Here is a 26,627-nt window from a genome sequence, read left to right on the forward strand (position 1 = left end):
TAATACAGAAAGGAAATTTGCTTAGAGTAAAAAAGAGACCAAATGGAACCTACCGTTCACGCTCAGCCATACTTTATAATTGGAGATTGAAATGTCATGGCGGCTCCTGATTTCGTGAGTGACTATGACAAAAATGCAAAAAAAGTGAATGCTTAAATGAACCATGGAGAATTTAACGCAATCGCATGACATATGTAAAAAATTTTAATGGAATGCATAAAGGTTGAATCGCGAGCTGCTGGGCTGTTACCTAAAGAAAAATTTGTTATTGGTAGTCGCACAATTAACAGTGAAGATTTAGCAACACTAAGTTCAAATGAGTGGTTAAATGATGCTGTAATCCATTCTTACCTGCTTAAATTTTTAATCAGCTAATGGACTTCAACAAGGCTAAATAGCGCAATCTAATTTATGTCCTACCTCCTTTTTGACTCAACGATTTCAAAAAAAACCTTGATTGGCTTTATAAAAAAGTCCGTCTATGCAAGTACCACTGGATTTTTTTCCTCTTCACGTTAAAAACAGCCACTGTACACTCTTGAAAACACTCTTAGTAAAACAGTTGGGTTTGCAGATTTTCTTAATAGGGGTAATTCTTTAAAGCATGATATGTTTCTGAGATTTATGATTTTATGGTCAATTATTACTAATAAACTTAGAGTTTGGGACAAAGTTGCTTTTAATGCACCTCAACAACTCTAAAACTATAGAAATAGTTGTTGATTTTTAAACTAATATTTGCAGGAGCTGTTACTAACAATGTGAACATATTATAGATTCGAAAGCTGTGGCGTTATACCGTCGATACATTCGTGCTAGACTTGTACAACGCATATGCGCTAACGTTAATAACGAAGATATATGTGACATTCCGTTTTGTGTTAAACCCCATGGTGCTCGTTTAAAATGATCATCAATCGTTGGAGTCATAATGCCGGCTCGTCGTGTCAATCTTCTCACACAACATTTTCTTGAAGCCTTTAAATGCATTTAAACAAATAAATGATATGTTACCGGTTTATTTTGTTTAAAACTTTGTTTACTTTTGTAAAAAAAATTTCAATAAATGTTTTTATCACTTGTAAACTTGGAATAATAATTATTTAAGTTCATTTGTTTATATATAAAAAAAAACTTTTTTTATCCTGGTCGGGATTTTAGGTTTTTGGGCGGGACCAGCTTTGGCCGGGACGGCTTTTAGATACAACCGTTTTTTGAGGATTTAAAGTCAAATTTAAATGTCGCATGTTTTTATTAATGGCTTCATATTCCTTAGCGAAAGTTATTATAATATAATTTATAACGTTTCCGTAACGGTGAAACCACTAGTACTTTCACTGGTAATAAAGGTAAATAGTAATAGTTAATTTTACGGAATGAAAATCATTTTTATAACGTGTTATTCTTTTAGTATATAAGGTTATAAACACACAACAGAAACCAAGCGTATTTTTTTTTTGAGTTGTATCAGCTCGGATGATAATCTAAATATTTAATTAAAAATCTAATTTTATTTTTTTTTTAGATATCGTTACCGAAGAATCAACTTTTTTACTATCTTTGGATGTAAATACTCTGATTGCTTCAAAACTAGGCTACTTTCACAGCCTCAATTATGTTAAAAGCATTAATAATCATAAGGAAAACAATTAATTTAGTTTAAGTTTTATATTACAAACTATATTTTAAAACAAATAAATCTTTTATTTATTGGGTGGGCGATTTAAATCGAGGCGATATATAAAAGATATTCTGAAGCGCTTTTTCTAAATACGCGTGTCTACATCTCTCTCAATACTAACTAATATGAAATGTTTCCACTAATTGTCAAAGTAATTTACCATTTTTATTACAGTAATTTTTAGTTTTATCATGGCTTAAGTTGAAAAATGTTAAAGTTGAAAAATTAAGTCGCTTGAGTAACAACAATAGAATGGTGGTTAAAAGAGGGTTTGTTTTTCCCTAAAACTATTGCTATTACACAAACCACATGATTTTCTGACTTTTTCCATAAGTCATAGTTTTTGGTTGCAAAAAGTAGATATAGAGGAAGTAGGGGCATAACCGCATATAGAGCACAACCGTTTTTTTATCATTTCTCTTTGAAAAATGTTATCTATTGTGGCAAAAAACAAACCACGTGTTGGTAAAACAAAGCGTGGTATGTTTTTTGCCATAATAGATAACATTTTTTGATGTAAATATAATATTTTTGATAAAAATATTATATTTACATCATATTTTTCCAAACCTTTCTTTTTAGAATTAAGCAGTATTTAATTTTAATGGTAAAGACAATGGTTATCAGCGTTATTTCATCAAGTGAAAACTATTTTTGACATCAACATAACCTAATAAGCGAGCTATAAAACTGTATACTTTCTAAAAACTGTCCTCTGCGGCAGAACCGCATAGACGCACAGGAGTCACTAGGGTGGTCCATTTTAAACTTTTTTTTGAAATTTTAGGGGTTTTTACCAGTTATAAAATTTGATCTAAAAAACCCTAAATACAAAAAATTTTGAATTTAGGACAATTTTTAGATCCCCCCACAAAACAGTGGAAGTTAAATAACGGATTGCGCAAGTGTTGCGCAACTTTTTTTATCCACTCATTGTTATAATTACTCAGTGGGGTTTACACAATTTAATTATTAACCATTAGAAAACAATTGTACAAAATTTTATTAATTTACGACTACTTGTACATATCTCACCAAAGATTTATTGAAATATTAATAAATATACAATTATTAACGTCACTGAAATTTTATTTGTTTGTTTGTTGAAAATTAATTTCAATTGATTTCTTTGAGAAATATGCACCTTTGAAGCTGTTTCGATGTTTTTCCACAACTTGAGCAAGTTGTACTCTCAAAAAAAAACAATAAAAAAGGTTTTTCTTTGTCGCGCCAAAAAACAATCGGAGTCTTCGGTTTATATGGAGTAAATACTTTAGGTCTTGGTAAGTTTACAAGTTTCTGACCCATCATAGTCTTTTCTGCATAACTCACAGAGTCGTCAAACAACGAAAAGACTACTAGCTCCTCAGATAAGTATCCAAGGTGTCTTTCAAAAGACTTAATGGTTTCCTCTGCACTTTTAAGGTCAATTGATTTAAATTTCCTAATTAAATAAAAGAAATGCAGATTGGCTGGAGCAGCAGAAGTAATAGCAAATTGAAGAACTCTGCGTAAAAAAGACAAATGTACTCAGCCATCCTCTCAACCTTTTTTTCTTCTTTATCAGTAAGTTCAAAAGTACGAGATAGTAAGAATATTTTGTATAATAGATGGCTTTTGACATCCACCTTGCATGATGATCAGAACCAGCATACCGAATGCGGAAACCTCTTTTAATATGTCCACCGAAAAAAAATAAAGTAAGCTCCACTAGTTGGCAATAGTCCTTCCGAGGAAATTTTTTTCTCTCCAAACAATCCATTGCTCATTTCATTACTTCAAGTGCTTGTTGAAATAAAAAATTATTTTGATCATGAGGCCAGTCCCACACACTAAGTTATTTTATTTTCTTGTTAAGGTTATAAAATTCTTCTTTAAACCTTTTAAACAACTGAACTTGGTGATTAATTTGGACCACAAATAGCATTGGATGTTGCTTTTATAAAGAGCTCTGGAATATGATGACTACATTCAAGTTGGAGTAGAGAACAACCAATTCGCTTCTCAATTATAATTGCAGATCCATTATATACTCCACTGTTTGCAGATGTTGTATCATAGACAAGTGTAACAACAGATGCTTTTAATTTCCATTTACCAACTAGGTTCACCACTGAGCAACATTGCGTTTGACCAGTTCCGTCAGCAATTTTAGGAGTACCTAACAATTTAGGAGGTGGCCCTGCATACACAGCAAGTCGCTCTTCCTATTTTCCAGTAGCTTGCTTGAAAGTTTTTCTATCCCAATGAATTTCCAAATATTCAGGTGGAATCCAAGTTTCTTCAATTAATTTAGCTCCTTCAATTCTGTTAGCTGATCTTGCTCTATGAACTGATGATTTAGAAATTGTTACATCATTTAAAGCTGCTAAATTAATGCTAAAGTCTTTCCCAAAATAAGTAGCTGTTTTCTTTCACTAATACTGGATCCATCAGCAACTGTACACGTTCCTTTTGATAGTTCTCTTTTTAAAATTTTCATCGTTATTGCTGATTTGCAATGATGTTTTTTTTTTTATTTTACTGAAAAACTTTTACCTCTTTCATCTTCTTCCGTAATATCTGAAGAAAATTCGTTGCCCTCGTTGACTTTATTATTATCAGCAATGGTTAAACATTTGAGTTGCTGTTTCTTAATATGAAGCAATTCCTGTCTTTTCTTTCTTTCCTGGTACTGTAGTAATTTCCTGTACTGTAGTAGTTTCCTCGTAATGTAGCGTTGTCGCACTTTTTCAGCAAGTATTTTGTCAACTCCAGCCATTGAGCCCACTTGAGGAAACTTTTGTTTGCTTTTTAAAAATTCCTAGTCAATAAGCCACTCGTCGTTACCAGAGTGTTTCAGCAATGTGTAAGTGTCTGTATGTGATATATCAAACAGACTGTACAGTTTAATTGTAAAAGATGTAGCTTTTTGCTTCACTTTTCTTTCTTGTCTTCTGCTTTCAGGAACTTTTTTCGGTGTATCATATTCTTTTACTAAACGGACAATCTGATCAGCACAATCCTTCTTGTTATGCTTCGTTGGAATACGAGCAGGTAACCCAAAGTTTTCAACAATTTTGCTAACTAGATGATTTGTAATGAGTCTTGTTTCTTTTCTAGGATTGTTTTCTCTCACAAAAAGATATTTCTACAATATAGCTCTATTCAATGGTAGCTTTCCTTTATTAAAGTTTTCTACGGAAAAATCAACAACTCAATGATTTAAACGAGAAGAACGTCTGCTTTTTTATCGGTAATATTTTTGTTTATAGCAACAGCTGGAATATGTATCGAATGTAGTGAACGTTTTTTTCCTGATCTTAGAACTGACTCTTCTGAATCAATAGATACATTATTTCAAAAACTTTTACTATGTCTATCAATCATCTTTAGTATGGGAGCCAATGTCGCGGTTTAATACAAGACTGAAGCTTGTAATAAAAGCGCTTTTATTGACTATACGTTTAGATATATACTTTGCAACATTAAAATGATACAGAATAAGGTTCATTTAAAACGTTGTAAATTAAACTTATTAACGTGTTTTTAAGAACTATTGTTGTCGCAAGAGAATTAAGACTTAATGACTTCCTTAAATGCAATTTCACAATATTAAATTTATAATGGAACAAAAGTATCAATACTATAATATTTGAAATGTATTGGAATAAGAGTAACTAAACTAAATTATGCTACGCAATATCTGTGGTGTTTTAAAACAAATCTCTTGTATGGGATAAGTACAATATGTTGTAAATTAATAAACTTTTGTAGAATTATTCCTTAGTGAACGTCAAATAAATTTTGTGAACCCGATTAAGAAAAAACAACAGTTTGTTTGTTCAAACTTTGCGCAACACTTGCGCAATCCATAACCTGAACTTCCAATGTCTTGTGGGGGATGTAAAATTCGTTCTTAATTCGAAATTTTTAGTATTTAGCGTTTTGAGATAAAATGTCATCACTGGTAAAAACCCGCGTAAAAGTTTAAAAAGAACCACCCTGAGGAGCCGCAACCGCATACTTTTGATATTTATCAAAGTTAGTTTATTACAAATGACAATAATTACAATCCTCACACTTGAATACGTTCATGTAAAATTTTGAATGGAAATAGTTTTATTTTGAGATGTTGGAAATTAGATTTTGTATTTTTTTAATTTAATTTTTATTAATGATTTTTAATTAAAATGTAAAGCTAAGAGTATAAAGTGATATCTTGTTAAAGTCAATATTAATTTATGTATATCTGATGATTATTTTATTATTATAAATTGTAGGTATATAAATTAGGCATCGGCGTTACCTCACCGGCAGAAAAAAATTACCGCACCGGCGGAAAAAAATGCGTAATATGCATTATTACCGTATGCGGTAAAAATACATAGAATGCATTTTTATGCGTAGAATGCATTTTTACTGTATGCGGTAAAAATGCGTCGAATGCATTTTTACTGTATGCGGTAAAAATGCGTAATTCCGGTAATTTGTGATAAAAATTAGTAAAAGCGGTAATTATTATGGTAAAATATGTAAAAAATTACTGTTTTTATCAAGTCAGATAGTTGTTAAATAATTAATTACCTCCTAAAATTAAACTAGCCTCCTTTATAGGCTTGACTAAAGTCAAGAAAGACTAACAGTTTCAAAGTTTTTACTTCAGTGATCTGATTAGTATACCAAAACCACTACCAAATCGAACCATCTTGAAAAAACAATGTCTCTTGGAATTAGTTTTCCAAGCTTGACAGAGAAGAGAATAATATCTCTGGTTCTGGTAGAAAATCAGGATTTGCTGAGTGCAATAAGTGCAAATAAGTGAGAATAATTAAACAGAGTTTTGAAAGAAAAACAAGACAATGAAATAAACTTTTAAATAGTTTAAAGAAATGATATGATTTAAAAAAAATTTAGACAATTAAAGAAATTAATAATATTAAAGTTCAAAATATTTGATATACTTTTTATGTGCAATTTACGATTATATTAATATTTATGTATAATTTATGTACCTTTTAGATCTTAGTTACCCAATGCCGTGAGCTAGAAGGTTGATACCATAGCTGCAATGATTTCTACCTACAATTTTGACAAATTTTATATTTTCAACAATACAACATACAGTTGTGTTACTAACCTTCTAGCACAAGCATTGGGTCGTTAAGAACTAAAAGGTACATGGATTATATAGCAAATGCTAATTATTTTAAATTTTAGATTTCTTCACAAGCAAACAAATACTTTTTCTTTACTACTGTTAAACAAACTAAAATTAAAACTCGTACTTAGTTTTACTGAGAATTTATTTTTTATTTCATTATATTTATTCTAAAAAACAAAAAACAGATAGTTAATATGCAACAAGTAATTGTAAGAATAAGTTTTGTTAAATAAAAAAATATTTATATTTAAAATTTATGTAAATATGTAATACTCCGTTTTTTTTATGAAAAAAATCTTATGCTAAACAAAAAAAATTTTTATTTGAAACTTAATAATATTTGAGCTTAAGATATAAAACTTGATTATCATCAGTTTCTTAATTTGCATATAGCCGTTCCTTATATCCGCCGCCATCTTGGGAGGCCAAAACTGGCTTCAAAAAATTTTCTGTACACGCTATCCAGTTACATTTTGAGATCAGTGATTTTAAACTCCAGTAACTTTGTGTAAATGCGGTAAAATGCACAAAAACCCCGAATTTCTGAGTAAAATGCGACATTTTTTGATAAAAAAAAATATTTTTTGAGTTACTCAAAACACACTAATGTGTCTTGTTGTTCATGTATTTACTTTTTATAAACTATCTACTACTAAAACATTGTAATTCGCACCCTTTTAAACATATATAATCCCACTATTTTCTTTCAGATCCTGCAGCTCGCTATCATTTTACCAGATGCAAAAAGTCGATAATAAAAATGAAGAGAAGAAACTTCAAGAAAAGAGGAATGCTCAAGCAGAGGCTGATAAGTCCAGTACCATAAGAGAATATTTTGGTCCTATTAGTAAAAATAAAAGACTTGATAGCCATCATCAAGTCGCCAAACAAAAATGGACGACTTTAATGAAACCATAAAGTAGCCTTCACAAAGTGCACAACAGTTTGAATTTGATACCATCCAAAGCCTTGCACTAGTTCTCTTAAGCCTCCTGTTTCACGTTATTTAAATTCCTGGTTTCAAAATACTGCTGAATTATCTTTTTCCACAAGCCAACCTAAAAAGTTCAATCAGCTCATCCAAATACAAGCTGCTAATGATTAATCGCAATCTAAGACGTAATGTAAAAATGCAAATTGAGAGAGAGATCTCGCATTGCGAAATGGCAGCTTTCACTACAGATGGATGGACTGCAAGAAATGGAGATACCTTCGTCTCCCTTACATCGCATTATGTTACCAAAAACTATGAACTCAAAAACTTATCTTTGGATTGCCAAAACTTTATTGAGAGACATAGAAGGGTTTTGCTTGCACAAGGAATAGACCACATGATTTCTCAATTTCCTGATCTTCAGAGGGAAGACCTTTACAAAGTGGGTGTTATTAATGCTGCAGCCAACATGAAGAAAGTAATCACAGAAAGCAAAGAGATCAGTAATTATCTAACCTGTGCCGATCATCTATTTAAAGTTTGCTTAACAAAGGCTGTAGAAAAATTAGAAGAAATTAATGCTATAATTAAGAAATGTAAAGGACTTGCTCAAAGGACCAATCAAAGTTCATTGGACTGACAGGACATTAATAAAGCGTGCGTGGAAGCAAATATAGAACCAGTCAAAATCATTCAACTAATAGTAACGAGGTGGAATTCTAACTTTATAATGCTCAACTCAATCCTCAGATTGAATGCTGGTTTACTGGTTGCTCTCGAAACTCTAATCAAACCAGATCTTCAAAGTTTGATTCCGGATGAGTTAGAGTTTAATAGTATTTACAACATTTTACCATTTACTGGAAGAATCTAAGCGATGCTCTGATTCCTGGTCTTTAGAAAAACAAGTGACGATGCATAAAGTTCAAAAAGACATATTGAATCTCCACTTGCTTTGCAAAAGAACCGTGTATGACGTTAAAGAGCGTGACCATTAAGTTGCAGATTGCCTACACAACTTTATGGAAGAATTTGAGAAAGGTTTACCTAATAATGGCGTTGGAGTCAAATACTATAATGTGGGTTCACTTCTGCACCCATATTTTATAGAATATACACTCAAAAATATTGCAAACAGTAAGGAAGGGAGGAAAGCCGCCATCAAGGAATTGGTTGACAATCATCCAACTACAATCCAGTTCTACGAGTCATTGGTTGATGATCATACTTTGCTAGAAACATCAGATCTTGACGAAACAATTGGTCCAGTGGACCTTGAGTTTTTGAAAGACAGGAGGCAGGTTTCAGTGCAACGCCCTGGGACTTCACAGTCAAGCCAATCAAAGATCAAGCCACCTTTGATACTTGAATTTGAAAAGTATGGCCTTAACTGAAAAGGAATGTGGATACTTTGGAATGGTGGAAGCAAAATAAAAATGAGTTACCTTTACTAGCTAGTCTGGCTAGAAGTTACTTGGTTGTACCTGTGACTTCTGCTTCATCAGAAAAAATATTTTCAGTAGAAGGTAGGACAGTTACTAATTTTAGGCATAATTTAAAACCAGAAAACACTAGCATGTTAGTTTTTGTGAGTCAAAATTACGCAATGGTGAAACTCCAAGTTGAAGAAAAAAGTTAGATAAGTGTTTTTTACTAATTTATATAATATATATATATTTTTTTACTAATTTATATAATATATATATATATATATATATATATATATATATATATATATATATATATATATATATATATATATATATATATATATATATATATATATATATATATATATAGATATATATATATATATATATATATATATATATATATATATATATATATATATATATATATATATATATATATATATATATATATATATATATATATATATATATAGATATATATATATATATATATATATATATATATATATGTATGTAAAAAATAGATATAAGTACATATATATACATATTATGTTCTATATTATATATATATATATATATATATATATATATATATATATATATATATATATATATATATATGTATATAGATATAAATACATATATATACATATTATGTTGTATATATTATATATATGTATATATATATATATATATATATATATATATATATATATATATATATATATATATATATATATATATATATATATATATATATATATATATATATATACAAATATATACATATACATATATATAAATATATATACAGTGGGGTGCAAAAAAAAAAGCCACACTAATATTTTTTCTTCATTTTAAGTATAAAATGTATAATCAAGCTAAACAAAAAAAATTGGATGTGGCAGTGAAAAATTTAGGACAGAAAAGGTATGTTTATTTATAAACTAATATTTACATAAATAAAATCTTTAAAAAACGGATTAATATGGACACATTGAATATTTTAGAAAACATCTAACGGATGTAGAAATTGGACGAATTATTGAAGCTGCTGACCAAGGAGAGTCTCACAGAAGCATTGGAAAGCGTTTTAAACGAGAAAACTCAACTATTAATAAATTGGTAAAGAAATATAAACACACTGGTAAAACTGAAAGGTCTGCTGGATCTGGAAGAAAGCCTAAAACTTCAAAAAAAGATGATCGCTACATTCTTAACGCTGCCAAAAAATATCGTAAAATCACAAGTTCTGAGATAAAACTAGATTTGAACCTTACTAATATCTCAAAGTGGACAATATCTCGCAGAATAAAAGCATCATTTTTTTTCTGGAAAGCAAACTAAAAACCCTTTGTTAGTGAAATCAATCGAAAAAAAATGATTAAAGTGGTGCATTGAGCACAAAGATTGGACATGTGAACAATGTGGCTAAAGTTATCTGGAGCAACGAGTCTCCTTTTGTTTCGTTTTATAATGGTCGATCTCACTGTTGGAAATTAATTAGGGAAAAATTCAACCCCCAAACATGCAAGGAAACAATTAAACATGACAAAAAGATTAATGTTTAGGGTTGTTTTAGTGCACACAAAGTTGGAAAACTTTACCGGGTGAAGGGCATCATGGACCAGCATATGTATCATAAAATCTTAGTTAATCAGCTTGAACCAAGTTTAAAAGAACTTTTTCATAATAGTGACTACATCTTTAAACACGATAACGATCCTAAACATACAGCACGGTTGAATAAAAGATATCTAGAATCTAAATTGATACCAGTTATGTCTTGGCCAGCACAGTCTCCTGATTTAAATCCATTAGAACACCTTTGGTCTATATTAGATAGAAAATTGAAAGATCGTAGAGCAACAAATGAAGATGATTTGTTACAAATTCTTCTTGTTGAGTGAAATGCTTTGCCAAACGACTTATTAAAAAGACTTGTAGATAGTATGCCTTCTAGATGCACAGAAGTCATAAAAAACAAAGGATGGCCAATTAAGTACTAAAACAGCTGAAACCTAAAAAATACTTTACAAATCCTAATTTCTTTTTATTATATGTTATATACAATGATGTTAGAAACATTTTTATCAAAATTGTCCTATATTACTTTTATTATATGAGTCTTACACATTTTTTGTTGCTGTTTTTATAAAAAAAATTAGTGTGGCTTTTTTTTTGCACCCCCTGTATATATATATATATATATATATATATATATATATATATATATATATATATATATATATATATATATATATATATATATATATATATATATATATATATATTTATATATATAATATATATATACATATATATATATATATATAAATATATATATATATTTATATATATATATATATATATATATATATATATATATATATATATATATATATATATATGTATATATACAAATATATACATATATATATAACTATATATAATTTTGACTTGGTTGCAGTTTTCTGAATTGGTTGCAATCCTTATAATGAGTTGTTTTTTTTAATTTTCGCTATTGTTATGCTAATTTAAAGCTCATTTTGACTTTACTTCAATATAATCAAATATTTGAATAGTTTAAAATTTTTGCACACGTACCTATATTGATACTATAAAATTATTACGTCACGCAGTGCCGCAGAATTAATCAAATATGAACATTTTAACTAACAAGACTCATGTTTCCGGTTTATTTAAGACACCAAACTATTGTTCATTTATTGAGGTTCAATTATCTAGTTGTATTACCATTAACCCTTATACTTCTTTCGGTAAATTCTTGTGTTATTATATTTTTTATTACTTTTTAGTTTTTTAACTATTAGGTTTATGTTAATAAAGACTCCATTCTGTCAATTATTTGTTGTTGTTTTTTTCTTAATAAGAATTATTGGTATAAAAGCAAAAGTTAATGGGAGTTTATAACAACGATGGGAGTTTATAACAACAATGGGAGTTTATAACAACAATGGGAATTTATAACAACGATGGGAATTTTCAACAACGGGAGTTTACAAAAATATGGGAGGTTTTAACAACAAATACGGTGTTATTTTTACTTTTTAAATACTCAAATAATAATGCTTAACCCTCTTACCTATCTGATAAAAAACCCACGAATATTGTGCCAATTCCACCTCCTATATGTGCTCCACTGTTAACCATGTAGGTGTGTGTTAATTTGTCACAAATTAAATCCCACTACAAAAAAATAATGTAAGTAGCACATTAAATTAAAAAAAAAAAAATATAGTTAAAACAATTAATAAAAACGTTGTATATATATATATATATATATATATATATATATATATATATATATATATATATATATATATATATATATATATATATATATATATATATATATATATATATATATATATATAAGCATATATACTAACTTCGCTAATAATCGAAAAGTCAATTTCTTTCTCATATCTCCACGATTCTCTTTTCATAGAGCACCTTTTATTATACAGTCTATGATTCACTGAAATAACCCCAGTTAGATTGCATTCAATTGTCTTATTTGTGCATATCCATGACGGATTAATTCCAATAAATGTTATCAAAAGTGATTGGTAAGAAGCTGGAATCATTAGCAAACTTAAAAAAAACAAAGTTAGCTTTTGACTTTTTCCAAACTCGCCAATATTCGTAAGAAAGTCGTCAACATCCATCTCATTTAGACAACTTTGTGGAAACTCATTTGCTTCTGTTTTCAGCGGGATCTCGGCCATTTCTATTTCATCGTTTGAAGTTGAAACATCACTGATGCATCTTAGTCGAATTTTCTGCTTCATTGTAGATATCTCAAAGTTTCAGCGAAACAAATTTGAAAAGCTTTGTTTTTATTGCGTCTGGCAAACGGTTTTTGTGTTACACCTAATTTTAATTATTTACTTATTAACACATGAGCAAACCCCAAGTATAACAAATCATTTAAGAATACTAAAACAATCGCTGAGATTTGAGATGCACCTTTTTTTTCTGTTTAGATACTCTATTAATGTATTCTTTAAATTGATATTAGATAATTTAAAACAAAAAATTTTTTTTATAATCATACAGTATGAAAGCATAATACAAAAAAAAAAATTGGATTATTAGCAGGATTATGACGTCAGTAATGATTTTCAAAACGCTTTATGATTTCGGCAATATAAGGATGTTTAAAAAATTGCGTTTTTGATAACTTACAACTTTATAAATACGTTTATATTTACGTTTTATTTTTTTAAATGTTTGCATTTGAACTGAAGTTTTTTTTTAGTTTTTTATTATTTATTTTTTTTAGATTAGATTTACAGAAAAACCGATAACCAACTCTGTTTTTAATTTAACTACTGTGAGCTATGATAGAGAAAAAAGTTTTGCAGCAAAAATGATTTTGTATGAATATGACTAATTGATGTTTTTATTTTCAATATTTTTTCATAGACTTTCTAGTTTCAAGCACACATGAAGCGAGTATAAAAAACTTTTTGAGAAAGTGTGAAGTAAATAATAAGTTTTGTTTTAAAATATACGTTAAATATTTCCCATTATTTCATTCTTATTAGTTTTTTTATATCTACTATTTTGTCTTATTTTTCTACTTTTTACTTATTTTTGTCTTTGAATAAAGACTTTAAATAAAGAAGTCTACTATTTTTGTTTTGAATAAAGTAAACTTTTAAAGTCCAGTTTGTTAACTTTGTTAAAAATATTTTTTTAAACTTTATATAATAACTTTTAATAACTTTTCACTGTATTTGACAGTAATTCTTTGTAACAAAATTGTTTAGTATAAAAACCTATTGCTTTACTTCAATAAAAATTACAAGTTTTATGCGAAATTAATAAAAATGATCTGATGATATAAAACACTTTGGTACTAAACCTTTTCTTGTTACAAAAAGAAAAAAAAAAACGTTTTTTTTTTTGAAAACTTGTTTTGAAAAGTTGTCTTCACAAAGACTAAACATCAGAATGAAAATTAAAATATGGTGGAGCTAATTCATTTTATATTATTTAAATTCATTAAAAGTTCAATATATAAAAATATAAATAGTAAAACTTAATATACCTGCTAAAATAAATATATTTAGTATAGCGCTTTAAATTAAAAGAAGATAAAAGAATTTTAAATTAAATGTAAAAAAAGAGAACCACTTGAGATATACAATTGTTATGTTGATTCAGCTTTATTTTCATATTTGTTCTTTAAAGGAGTTTTTTTTTTTTTATTTTTTTTTTTGGTTTTTCTTTTTGTTTGTTTGTTTGTTTCTTGTTAAACTTTATGATTTACATCAAAACACAAAGAAAATTAAGTTTATAAAGTTTACTAAATTATGCTTTTATGTACGAGAAACAGTTTACATTTTGATAGTTTATTGTTAATACTATCCATTTTACGTGATAATTACGTGATAATACATATAATTTTGTGAATAAATGTAAACGCCTTGAAAAAATGTACTTTAATGAAAAAAATTAACTTGAGCTTACCCGAGAAATTCTTATGTATGGGGCAAAAGTAAAGTGTAAACTAGCTCCAATAATGCAAAATTAGTAAATTTTTCTGATTGTTAATTATTATATTACTTTACAATCGGAAAAGTTTACAAATTTTTTATTTTTGGAGTTTTACATTTTACTTTTAATAGTTTACATTTTACTTTTATTTAATAATTATTAATGTTTTATTTTATATTAAAAGAAAAGTTATTTACAATCTGCATTTCTAAAGAATAATAAATCCTTTCTTTTTTAATGTTATCTATTATAATTTTGCAACTATATAGTACTTAGAAGTTTTAACAATAGGGAAAAGGCGCCTATGATGGCATAGCGCCTATGATGGCATACCGGTCATATTTCCATTAAAATTGGTTTTGGTAAAAAAAAAGATTAGACCTACATGACTATACTGACTTTACATTAGTTTTAGTGAAAAAACGTCCCTTGTGCACAAGTATTGTTTTTATAATCAACAAAAATCGATTTTGGGATGTGCTGTTGTAGTTTTGTTTCCTTCATATATTTAAGATTGTGATTTTACTATTAACTGTGCAGAAATAAAATTTTCATGCATTTTATATTCAAGTTTTGTGCATTTAGTGGAATAGTTACTTTAATTTTATCTTTTGAACAAAGCAGACACAGCTTGTTTTAATGAAAATGATGACTTTTACCCATAATGGCATACTGACGAGTTGAGGGTGTTGAAATATTGACAAGTTTGGAAAAACTTTTTTTTTTATAAGAAAAACTTATTTTTAAGTAAAGTTAAAAGAAAGCGATGCTCCAAAATTTTTTTTTGGTCCAAAAAATACGTAAAACGCAATATATCCTATGCGCATGCGCAAAATTTTACAATGCTGGTGTGTAGCATGAAATGGTAAATTAGGATGGTTTCGAGTAATTTCTGGCTTTTCTGAGGGAAGACTCTAAGGTTAAATGAAATCATTAAGTTACCCTCGATCCTAACTAGCCCCATCCACCCCTATGCCATCATAGGAGCAGTGGTTGCCTATGATGGCATACTTGTGCTTTTTTTTACAATAAGAATAACTTATAAAAAAACAAAACTGATGAAAAATCCCAGAGTAATTATTGTTCTAGATGTAACAAGGAATGTATCCATATCAAAACATTTATTATTGGTCTTCAGGATACTGAATAATGAACCTTCAAAGTTAAGTATGCCATCATAGGCACCTTTCCCCTATATAGCTAAAAATATAATATAAACTAATAATACTAATACATTCAAACTTCTAATAATAAGAAATATAAAAAGAAACCTTTAAGATACTTTTGAATAACAAAAGTTCTGTTACTATTTATATCTTTGAAAAGCAGAACAAAAAAGCCTCGTTTATTTAGTCATGGTCAACTCGTATTTAGTCATGGTCAACTCGTAAAAAACTTTATAATTTAATAAGTCACGGACAGCTCGAAGAAAACTATGGAAAACTCGTCAAAATTATTGTCATCGAACTTCCGATAATTTGTTTTAATTTTTTTGATTAGAAAGTTTTTATATCATTATTTTTCTCTCGATCAAAACTATGAGTTTAGTTTTCAAAGAATTTATACTTTCTAGGAGAGTTGTTTTTAATAATCGTAATTTATAAAAATAACATACATTTACACATAGCAAGCAATACCTCTATAGCCCCAGCGAACATTTGCCAGACGTCTTAAGGACGTCTGGCAAATACCCAACTAACGTCTTAAGTTTAAGACGTTAGTTGGATATTGTTCTTATATAAATATAAGAACAATATCCAACTAACGTCTTAAACTTAAGACGTTAGTTGGATATTGTTAGGACGTTTTACGGACGTGTCAGCTAAGAACAGCTGCTGTTGTTTTAAATTATCAACTTAGTCTTAAAGCAGTTTAAGTACCTTTAGTGAACAACATAGTTTCGCTAAAAACCTAATTTTTTAATTATTCTGTCTTTTAAAGAACACATAAATTTTTTACTTTCGATTCTTTTATCATGTTTAATTAAAAGAGAATTGTCGCTTGATATTTGGTACATTGCCTAATATAGCCATAGGCGCAGTAGAGTTTAGATACATTGATTGAGGGTCAGGATCAGGACAGGCATTATTATGACTAAATGTTTCCTGTTTTATATTAAAGGTAGATATACATTTAAATAGGATCTTTGTTTAGGCTGCAGGAAATTACCGCTTGATCTTTTAAATCAATTTTTAAAATCCCATTATATGCTTGAGGAAAACATCATTTTTTGAATTAAAATCCTTTTTTGATCATAAATTAGGGAATCCAAAACAAAGTAATAAAATAACAAAGCTTAAAATACCATGCATGTAAAACAACTTTTATTCTAAATAGAATATTTAAGTCAAATGATTTTATTATTAATGTCAATTGCTTGACATTAATTAAGTTATGTAATATATAATAATAATAATTATAATAATAATAATAATAATAACAATTGAGATTAAAGTGACATTATTTACAACAATTACAGCAGTGATGAAGTAATTCAGAAGCACTGAGAGAGTTTACTATGAGACCTTGAAACTTTCTACAAAAAATTTGTATTTTAGTTTGTTTTTTTTTTTTTCTAAAGTGGTTGAGTTATGTGAGTTTATTAACAAGCCATTCTATATTCGAGGCGTATTCATAGAGAAAAATTTTGATTCTAGTGAAGTTTTTAATAGGTGACGAGTAATTTGGCAACTGTCAAATGATCTTGTATTTTGTTTTGAAATTCGAGCTTCTAGTTGTTCGAATAGATATGCAAGAGATTTGGTTTTTAAAGTTTTATGTGTAATTACTATTTTTTCATGAATTGATAACCAATGAAGACATTTGAGCAATTTACTAATTATAAATGTAAAAAAGAATGAGAGACAATGCGAGATAAGCTGTTTTGTCTACGTTAGAGTTTTTCAAGATTTTTTTTTCGTAAGAAGCTGATAGAAGACTGGTAACCTTTTGATTTTTAGAAGTCATTTTTAAATTTTCCATTTTGTTTTCTAGGTCCAAATAAGATAGTTTCTGTTTTGCTTGAGTTAAGCAGAAGTCCACTTTCTAGAAACCATTTTCTGACTGCATTAGCAAATTTTGTGATTTTATTAATGTTATTTTTTCCTGAGTTAATGAGGTATATAATCAGGTATCATTGGCATATTGATGAAGATTTGTGCCATGTTTAGTTATAATACGATATACGGGTGTAAAAAACTTCTAAAATACAGCCAAACACACAGTAAGATGGCAGCTTAAAAATGGCGACATAATTAACCACGTTGAGAAATTATTTAGTTTTTTAATCCATTCTTATCGTAGTAATAATTGCAAAGTATCAAATTGTAATTCAACTGAAAGTGTCTTATATATTTATATTGTATTATTAAAATCGAACCTTGTTGATAGCAAATCAAAAACATTAATATGGCAGTAACAAAATCAGACATAAAGAAAATGTTGACAGAAATGTAAGCGTATACAAAAAAGAAACTGAAGTAATGCTGAAGCAACAAGAAAAAAACTTTGTTGAGATTTTAAGCTCCAATTTAAAAATAATAAATGATCAATTAAGCCAAATTGAAAACAAATCGGCGGAAAGTATAAACAAATTAGAAAAAGAACTTGCTGAATTAAAAGATAGTCTTAACTTTCACGAACATTTAATCGACCATAAAATTAAAACGTCATGTAATAACTTAGGGAACGAAAGCCCTATAAAAAATATTAACGAGAAAAATAGGATATTAGAAGATCGATCAAGACGAAATAGCCTTAGAATAGAAGGTATTACCGAAAGTATAAACGAAACCTGGGATGAGACCAAAGATAAAGTTGTAAAACTATTCTCTAATACTTTAAGAGTCAACGAAGTTGAAATTGATAGAGCTCACCGCACAGGTTACAAAAAAGAAAGACGACCGAGAACTATAATAATGAAACTACTTAGATATAAAGATAAAGTTAAAATTCTAAAAGAAGCTCATCGCCTAAAGGGACTAAAAATCTACATCAATGAAGATTACTCTCGAGAGACAGCAGTTATAAGAAAGAAATTGTTTATTGAGGCAAAACAAAGAAGAGAAAAGGGAGTAAATGTCGGAATAAGGTACGATAAAATTATTAAACTAAAAGACGTATCTACAAAGAAAGATATAGTTAAATAAAAATATTAATTTTTATTATCATAAAAGAGATATAGAAATTTAATAACAAAAATGACTGATAAAATAACTAAAACAAAATCTTTTGAGACTTTTGATAAGAAAAATACACGACTTTTGAATAAAAATAATGATCCTGATATAAATCTTTTTGAAGATATTGGTTTTGAGTCTTGTTATTGTAATTTTGACAAAGTTTCTTGTTACATAGGTTCAACGCAACCATCATTAACGTCATTAGTTTTAAACAGAGGTTTAAAAAATTTTTGAAAATTTTAAATCTATGTTACATAACATAAACTGTGAATTTAAGGTAATATGTCTTATAGAAGCTTGGTGTCAAGATAAAGATTCCAATAATTCGAATCTTCAGTTGAAAGGTTACAAATCAATTCATCAAACCAGAGGTAAAGGTGTGGGCAGCGGTATATGTTTTTTTATCCATAAAACACTGCAATTAAAAAAAGCAGAAAATCTTAGTCATTGTAGTGAAGAATGTGAGCGATTAACCTTAAAACTGATTAATAATAAGAAAAAAGTACAAAACGTTTTTTAAACTGCAATATATAGACCACCTAGTGGTAATATAAAATTGTTTGAAAAATATTTAGAACAGTATTTAGAAACGGTAAGAAATAAACAACTATACTTAATGGGGGACTTCAATATAAACCTTTTAGACATAAAAATTGATAAATAAGTTAAACGCTTTATAAATATTCTTTATCAACATAGTATATTACCATTAATTAACAAGCCAACTCGAGTTATTCATCAAACTAAAACACTCATAGACAATATCTTTACTAATAATTTTTTAAAATATAACACTCAAAGTAGGATCATAAAAACCGATGTAAGTGATCATTTTCCAATCTTTTTTACTTCTAATTCAATATGCAAATAAAAATCTAACAGGATACCAAAAAAAATATATATATATTAGTAAAAGGGAAATAAATAAAAATATTATTAAAATTTTTCGCGGTCACTTATCGCTAATAAACTGGCAACAACTTATTAACTACAAAGACGCAAATAAAACTTATGAACATTTTATCTGTGAGTTCAGTAATGCTTATGAAAAAGCATTTCCAAAACAAGAAAAAAGAGTCAATCTCAAAAATTTACAAAGTCCATGGATTTCACAAGGCTTCATCAAATCTTCCACAAAAAAAAAACTCTACGAAAAATATTTTAAAAAAACAACCTACAAAAATGAAAAAATATATAAAACTTACAAAAACCTTTTTGAAAAACTTAAGAAACAAGCTAAAAAAAATTATTATTCAAATCTTTTACAAAATAATATTGGTAATAATAAAAAAACATGGGATGTTATAAAAGAAGGAATAGGAAAGGAAAAGATTGATCCAGGTAAAATCCTGCCAAACCATTTAAATATCGATAACAAAAACATTAATATTAAAAGTTTTGAAAGTTTTAACAATTATTTTACAAACATCAGAAACACACTAGCTAATAAAATAACTCAAAGTAAAAAAATATTTAAATCCTATTTAAAAGAAGTGAACTTTGTAATGGACGAGTTTGACTTATCTTCTAATGAGCTTAGAAACGCATTTAAAACAATACAATCAAAAAAGAGTCCGGGCCTTCATGACATAGGTCTCATGTGGTTAAAGAAGTTTATGATGTTATTGAATATCCCCTATTGTACATCTTTAATCTCTCATTAAAAAGTGGAGTTTTTCCTGAACACTTAAAATTAGCACGCGTAGTTCCGATATATAAAAGCGAGGATAACTCTACTTTATCAAACTATAGGCCTATCTCCATACTTTCATGCTTCTCGAAAGTACTAGAGAGCATAATGTACAGTTGACTTTTTTTGTACCTCCAAAATCACAATATCCTTTTCAATAACCAAAACAGATTAAAAAAAGACCATTCAACTGAACATGCAGTAATAAAGTTAGTTAACGAAATTTTGAATAAGTTTGACAAAAATCAATATACACTTAGAGTATTTATAGATTTGTCAAAGGCGTTCGATACAGTGGATCACGAGATCCTTTTATACAAACTTAGTAATTATGGTATAAAAAATAAAAATCTAAAATGGTTTAGATGCTATCTAAACAATCGTAATCAAGCTTTATATTACAATAAAATTTACACTTCCCTTGAAACCATTACTTGTGCCGTTCCCCAGGGATCTATTCTAGGTCCTTTGCTTTTTCTTGTCTATATTAACGAAATATTTTTATCTTCTTGTATACTGAATTTTATTCTTTTTGCAGATGACACCCAAGCTTTCTGCACCCACTCAAATATTAAAACTATTTTTAACATCAGGAGCTTGAAGAGCTAAACAATTGGTTGAAGACAAACTTTCCTTGAACATTGAAAAAATAAATACAATCTTTTCACAAAACCATCAAATTCAGACACATTACCATTAAAACTTCCAGATATTATAGTTGACAAAACATTATTAAAAATAGCATTTTCTGTGAAGTTTCTAGGAGTCATTCTAGATGAACATATTAGTTGGAAAGAGCATATCAAGTTGTTAGAAAATAAAATACCTAAAAGCATTGGGATTATGCATAAAACTAAGTATGTTTTAAATAAAGTATGTCTAAAAAGTTTGTTCTTTGCATTTGTTCTTAGCTACATTGCTACTGCAATGTTGCCTAGGCAAGTACTTACCAATTAAAACTAAAGTCTATAAAAAACAAAAGCAACCATGCCGCATATTCACAAATGGATATGTTAGTGCTAAACAAATAATGAAAGAACTGAGAGTTCTTAATATTTATGAACAAAACATCTATAGCATTCTTCAGTTTATGTTCAAAGTAATAAATAATTTGGTCCACATTTTAAATGCGTTGTTAAACAACAGTTACTTGACCTCAACATTAATGTAACAATCTCTTATTTTTTAAAAACTTTTGCACGTCTTGAAAATTTTTTTTTCCATTTACACAATAGCTGGAAATGATTATGATTATATTTATAAAAATGCATTTAATTGTATTTATATTTATAAAGATACATAAACTTGGCTATTTTACTTATACGAGTTCTTATATTCAGAGCCGTACCAAGGGCGGGGCCGGCCGGGCCGCGGTCTGAGGCGCAAAAATTGGGAGGGCGCAAACGTTAATAAATTAAAAAAACAATAATCAGTTTATGAAACTAATTTTTACGGCGTCGCTGCTGTTGATAAGAAAATTAATTAAAATTCCGCCTCATGACACAAACACTTAAATATTAAAGCTCATATACTGAATAAAAAAGCGCCCTATAACACTAATATACCTTTAATAACTTTTGAGCATTATATTTCTATTATGAGTCGAACCCAAAAGTTATCTGGTGCTGAATTTAAGAAGAAAAGAAAACAGCGCCAAGAAAGTGACGAGAAACTACAAAACTGTTTCAAAAAGTGGTTGGTAACAAACTCAGTGGAGAAACAAATTATTTCAGAGGATATTTGTATTGAAATTAATGACAATTCAACAGATCCTATAATTGACTTTAATTGAGTTCAGATCATCATTTGGAAGTAATCGAAGAGGAGATTTTCATCAGCCAAAGTCAAGAAGAGTTTTGCACAACTGATTCAGAACCAACCAGGGAAGATGAAAATGCCTAGCTTTCAGGCCCAGCTGAAATGGACGAGGATGAACTTCATTCAGAAATCTCAGAAATTCCAGTGGCCTCGGAAGAAAATTTTCAACATAGGGATCCAGCAATATGGCCTAAAATAACGGACAAAACAAGATGCTTTTTGATTGAGCATAGGCCAGAGCAAGACAAAAGAGAATTTTTCCCAAACACGCTGTGTGATTTTGACAACAGAATGCGACACTTCAGCTCAAAATGGTATGAAAAAATTCATCCCAATGGTAAAAAATTTGTTCGCACTTGGCTGCAGTACAGCAAAAAAAAAGATTCTTTATTTTGTTTTTGCTGTTTGTTATTTTTAACAAGAAAAACCAACAATTTCTCAGAAATTTCTAAAGGGTTTTGTGTCTGGAAAAAACTAAACCCAAGAATTCCTGAGCATGAAAACAACAATGAACACCAAAGATGCTATTCTGATCGAAAAATCTTGAAAAAAACCTCAAGGAAGGAAAGACCCTGAATTCTGATCTGTAAAGAGTTATTAGTGGAGAGATGAAAAAGCGGAGAGATATCTTAAAAGTGATTGTTGATGCAATTTTGTTCTGTGCCAAGAACAATCTTGCCCTTCGGGGAACAACAGAAAACATCGGTCAACAAAACAGTGGCATTTTTCTGAGCTTAATTGAGTTGATTAGCCATTATTATTCTTTAGTGGCTGAACACATTGCGTCCGTTAAAGCAAAAAAAACCACAACATCCTACTTTTCTCCTTGAATTCAAAATGAGCTGATTGAGTTACTGATTGAGTAAGCAGGAAAGAAATTTTGTCAAACATCAAAGAACCTAAATACTACTCTGTTCTGTTTGACTGCACTTCAGATACCTCCCACAAAGAGCAGATGACTCAGATCATCAGGTATGTCCGCATCAGTGATGAAACCTGCACAATTAAGGAAAGCTTTGTGGACTTCATTGAATCTCACCAAAAAACCGGAAAAGGTCTTGCAACAGAGATAAGTGAAAAATTGGAGAAGGATGGTCTAAGCATTTCCGATTGCCGGGGCCAAGGCTATGACAATGGAGCCAATATGTCTGGAAAATATAATGGCGTCAAAGCTCACATCCACTCTCTTAATGAGTCAGCAAGATTTGTTCCATGCGCAGCTCACACTTTAAATCTTGTTGGTGTTCATGCTGCTGAGGTTTCCCCACTCATGATTACGTTTTTTGGAAAGGTTCAAGCCATCTTTAACTTTTTTTCAAGCTTCACGTCAAGATGGGAAAAACTGATGAAATCAAATAGAGTGGCGGTTTGAGGCTGATGTCTGCTGTATCCTCTGATTTTGGCTACCTCAGTGGGCATTCACTTTCTAAAAGTTCAGTGGATGAACTCAAGAAAAAAGCTGCAAATTTATCTTAAATTGACAAGGCAGATTTACATTCTTCCGATTTCCAGTCAGAAATGGCAAGCTTTAAATATCAAGCTGCCGCAATGATAGACAACTTTGAAAAATCTAGCCCGATCGAAATTTTGCAGCTCATTCATAAATATTCTTTGACCGATGCTTATCCCAACACAACAATTGCTATTCGCATCTTCCTCACCATACCAGTCACAGTTGCTACGTGTGAGAGAAGTTTCAGTAAACTTAAGCTCATAAAACACTATATGAGGTCAACAATTGGCCAAGAACGTTTGTCTAGTTTGGCTATGATTTCAATTGAAAATGAAGTGGCAAACAACATTGATTTTGATGATGTCATTAGTGAATTTGCCTCAAGAAAAGCCAGAAAAGTGGCATTGAACTAAAGTTTGTGCAACCTTAATGACAAATTTTACTTATAACTTGATGTGATAAATTTTGTGATCAATAAATCATTTTTTTCGTTTAATTTTCTTCTTTTTTTTTTAAGGAGGGGGAGGGGGAAGGGAGGGGAAGAGGGGGCGCAATTTTCTTTTCTTGCCCGAAGCGCAAAATTGGCTCGGTACGGCCCTGCTTATATTTATATATATATTTAAAATATCTTGTAATTTGTTTTAATCTTATATTTAATTGATATTGATTGTAAAATATAAGTCTTCTGATTGCTTCAGTCAATTTGTTACGTTAAAAATTGTGTAAAAAAATTTTTTATTGACAAAAAAAAAATTAAAAAAATTAAAAAAAAAAATAGGCCTAAAACACTATCTTGTGATACTCCTGTTGACAATCTAGATTTTGTTAACCCTATAGAAACAAAAGCTATTTAGATTTCATATGGGTGCAGATAGGTGAGTTTAAATACTGTTTGTCCTGATTTTTTGGGAATTGGTGTAATTTGAGCAACATTGAATGAGACTAAGAAAATTCCAGATTTGAATGAGAGGTCAGCGAGATAAGCTAATATTAAATAATTCTGAGCATGGTTTAAGAATGTTTGTTGGAATAATATTGAGTGGCAATGTCTTAGGTTTGAGAGTTTTGATTAGATGCGAAACATCAGTAGAAGTGAGTGTACAAAATGTTGTAAAAATATCAACAGGGGGAGATTATTCCATAATAAAATTATATAAAGATAATTTGAACTAAGTGTTTCTTTGGCCATAACCCATGTTTTTCTTAAATACCATGAGCTAAATAAAGTTTTTTCTTATAATAATAACATCTGAACTAGTGAATTGCTTTAGATGCCTCTCGGCATGCGGTTCGATATAGTTTTTTATTTGATAAATTACCAGTTTTTCTATAACGACGCTCCAGTTTACGACGTAGGCTTTTTTTAATCTTCGCATCAGAAGATAACAATTTATTATTACGCTTGCTAATTGAATATTTTCAAATTGGTGCCAAATTATCAAGAACAGTTGTTACATTTGCTCTTATTTGCTGAGCATAATCATCCACATTAGTTTCAGGTAATAAACAGCATGACGTCAATTGCATTTTTTCTATAAAACTTGTTAAGTTTTGTTTTTTCTAAATTTTGTTTCGAAAACCAAACAGTTTTACTTTTTAAAAATGGATGTTGAAGTGCTACGCGGACAAATTAGTGATTCGAAATACCCTATTCTAACCAGGACCGTCCCAAGCAGGGTGTGTTCCTACCCCACCCCTCCAAAGCTATTATATATGCATTTGAGTTGGCACATTTGGCATTACAGTTGGCAAGTTTTGAAGTATAGTTATACATATATATATATATATATATATATATATATATATATATATATATATATATATGTATATATATATATATATATTTATGTATATACATATTAAATAAATTTTGTGGACGCCAAGAAATTTTATTGAGATTTCTTTTTATATCGCAATTCTCATTTTAAAGTTATGAAAGTTTTAAAATAATTTTATTTATAATAGCAATGGAAAAAAGTATATTTTGTTTTAGTTAAATTTAGTGACAATTTGTTTGCACTAAACCGTTAAGCAAGAATTAAGAGTTCTATATAAATATACTTTTTTTATCATTGCTATTTTTACTTTTTTTTTTTTTTACCACCAAAGTATCTGAGAGAAGATCCTAATGATCTTATCGTCAGTACCTTTTTTTCAAAAACAACATTTATTACAGTACCAGAAAGAAAATATACTTATAATATAAATATACACACTGTATCATAAAACTTAATTATATATTGTATAACTTTTGATAACTACGTTATCAAAAGTATTCAATAACATTTTCAATTGAGAGAATGAAGTTTTTAATTTATTTTTGAAGACTGAAAAAGCAATCGATAAATCAAAATTTGGTAAGGGGCCATCCATAAAGTACGTACGCAGTAAAAGTACTCTCCTGCGTACGTACGCATTATTTATTCCAAAATAAAGCCCCCCTTCCTGAATGCATAACTTTTTTTTTTTAGTTATTTAGGTGCTCTTAGAAGTCCTAATGGTCTTATCACAGAGCACCGCCACAAGAAGAATATCATTTATTAAGTTAGCTCTCAGTTTCCAACTTCACCGATAACGCTTATTTGCTTCGAGCGTGGATCGAACCCGCAATCCTTGGCTTACGAGTCCAATGCTCTAACCACTGCGCCACGGCTGCTATAAAACATTAAAAACCAAAAAATATCTAGTTATTTCGACATTTCTCTGTACTTAAATAAAAACCGGGAAGTTAATAATAAAAATAAAGAATAATATTATAAAAAAGG

The 26,627-nt window shown here is 29.0% G+C and overlaps 2 protein-coding genes across 3 annotated transcripts in view; one reads left to right on the forward strand and one right to left on the reverse strand.

Annotated features, from left to right (window-relative positions):
- Positions 1–13,248, reverse strand: part of LOC101236644 (solute carrier family 22 member 15-like) — a 69,747-nt gene extending 56,499 nt beyond the window's left edge. The window contains exons 1-2 of one of the 2 annotated variants that reach the window (XM_065795332.1): positions 12,605–13,248; positions 12,298–12,401 (exon numbers count right to left, since the gene is read on the reverse strand). In XM_065795332.1, coding sequence (XP_065651404.1) covers positions 12,298–12,401; positions 12,605–13,006 — 506 coding nt within the window. In that variant the 5' untranslated portion in view covers positions 13,007–13,248. The remainder of the gene's footprint in view (positions 1–12,297; positions 12,402–12,604) is intronic. The other variant, XM_065795333.1, reaches the window with a different exon arrangement.
- Positions 13,249–22,511: 9,263 nt separating this feature from the next.
- Positions 22,512–22,985, forward strand: LOC136079144 (zinc finger MYM-type protein 5-like). The gene has a single exon (XM_065794863.1). The coding sequence runs from the start codon at positions 22,512–22,514 to the stop codon at positions 22,983–22,985; it is 474 nt and encodes a 157-aa protein (XP_065650935.1).
- The last annotated feature ends 3,642 nt before the right edge of the window (positions 22,986–26,627 follow it).

Source organism: Hydra vulgaris, chromosome 04 (assembly GCF_038396675.1).
Source record: "Hydra vulgaris chromosome 04, alternate assembly HydraT2T_AEP".
Classification (NCBI taxonomy): Eukaryota; Metazoa; Cnidaria; class Hydrozoa; order Anthoathecata; family Hydridae; genus Hydra; species Hydra vulgaris.

What these genes read in the sequence shown, in the direction of transcription:
- LOC136079144 (XM_065794863.1), top strand. Translation starts at nt 22,512, where the DNA reads ATGGACGAGGATGAACTTCATTCAGAAATCTCAGAAATTCCAGTGGCC.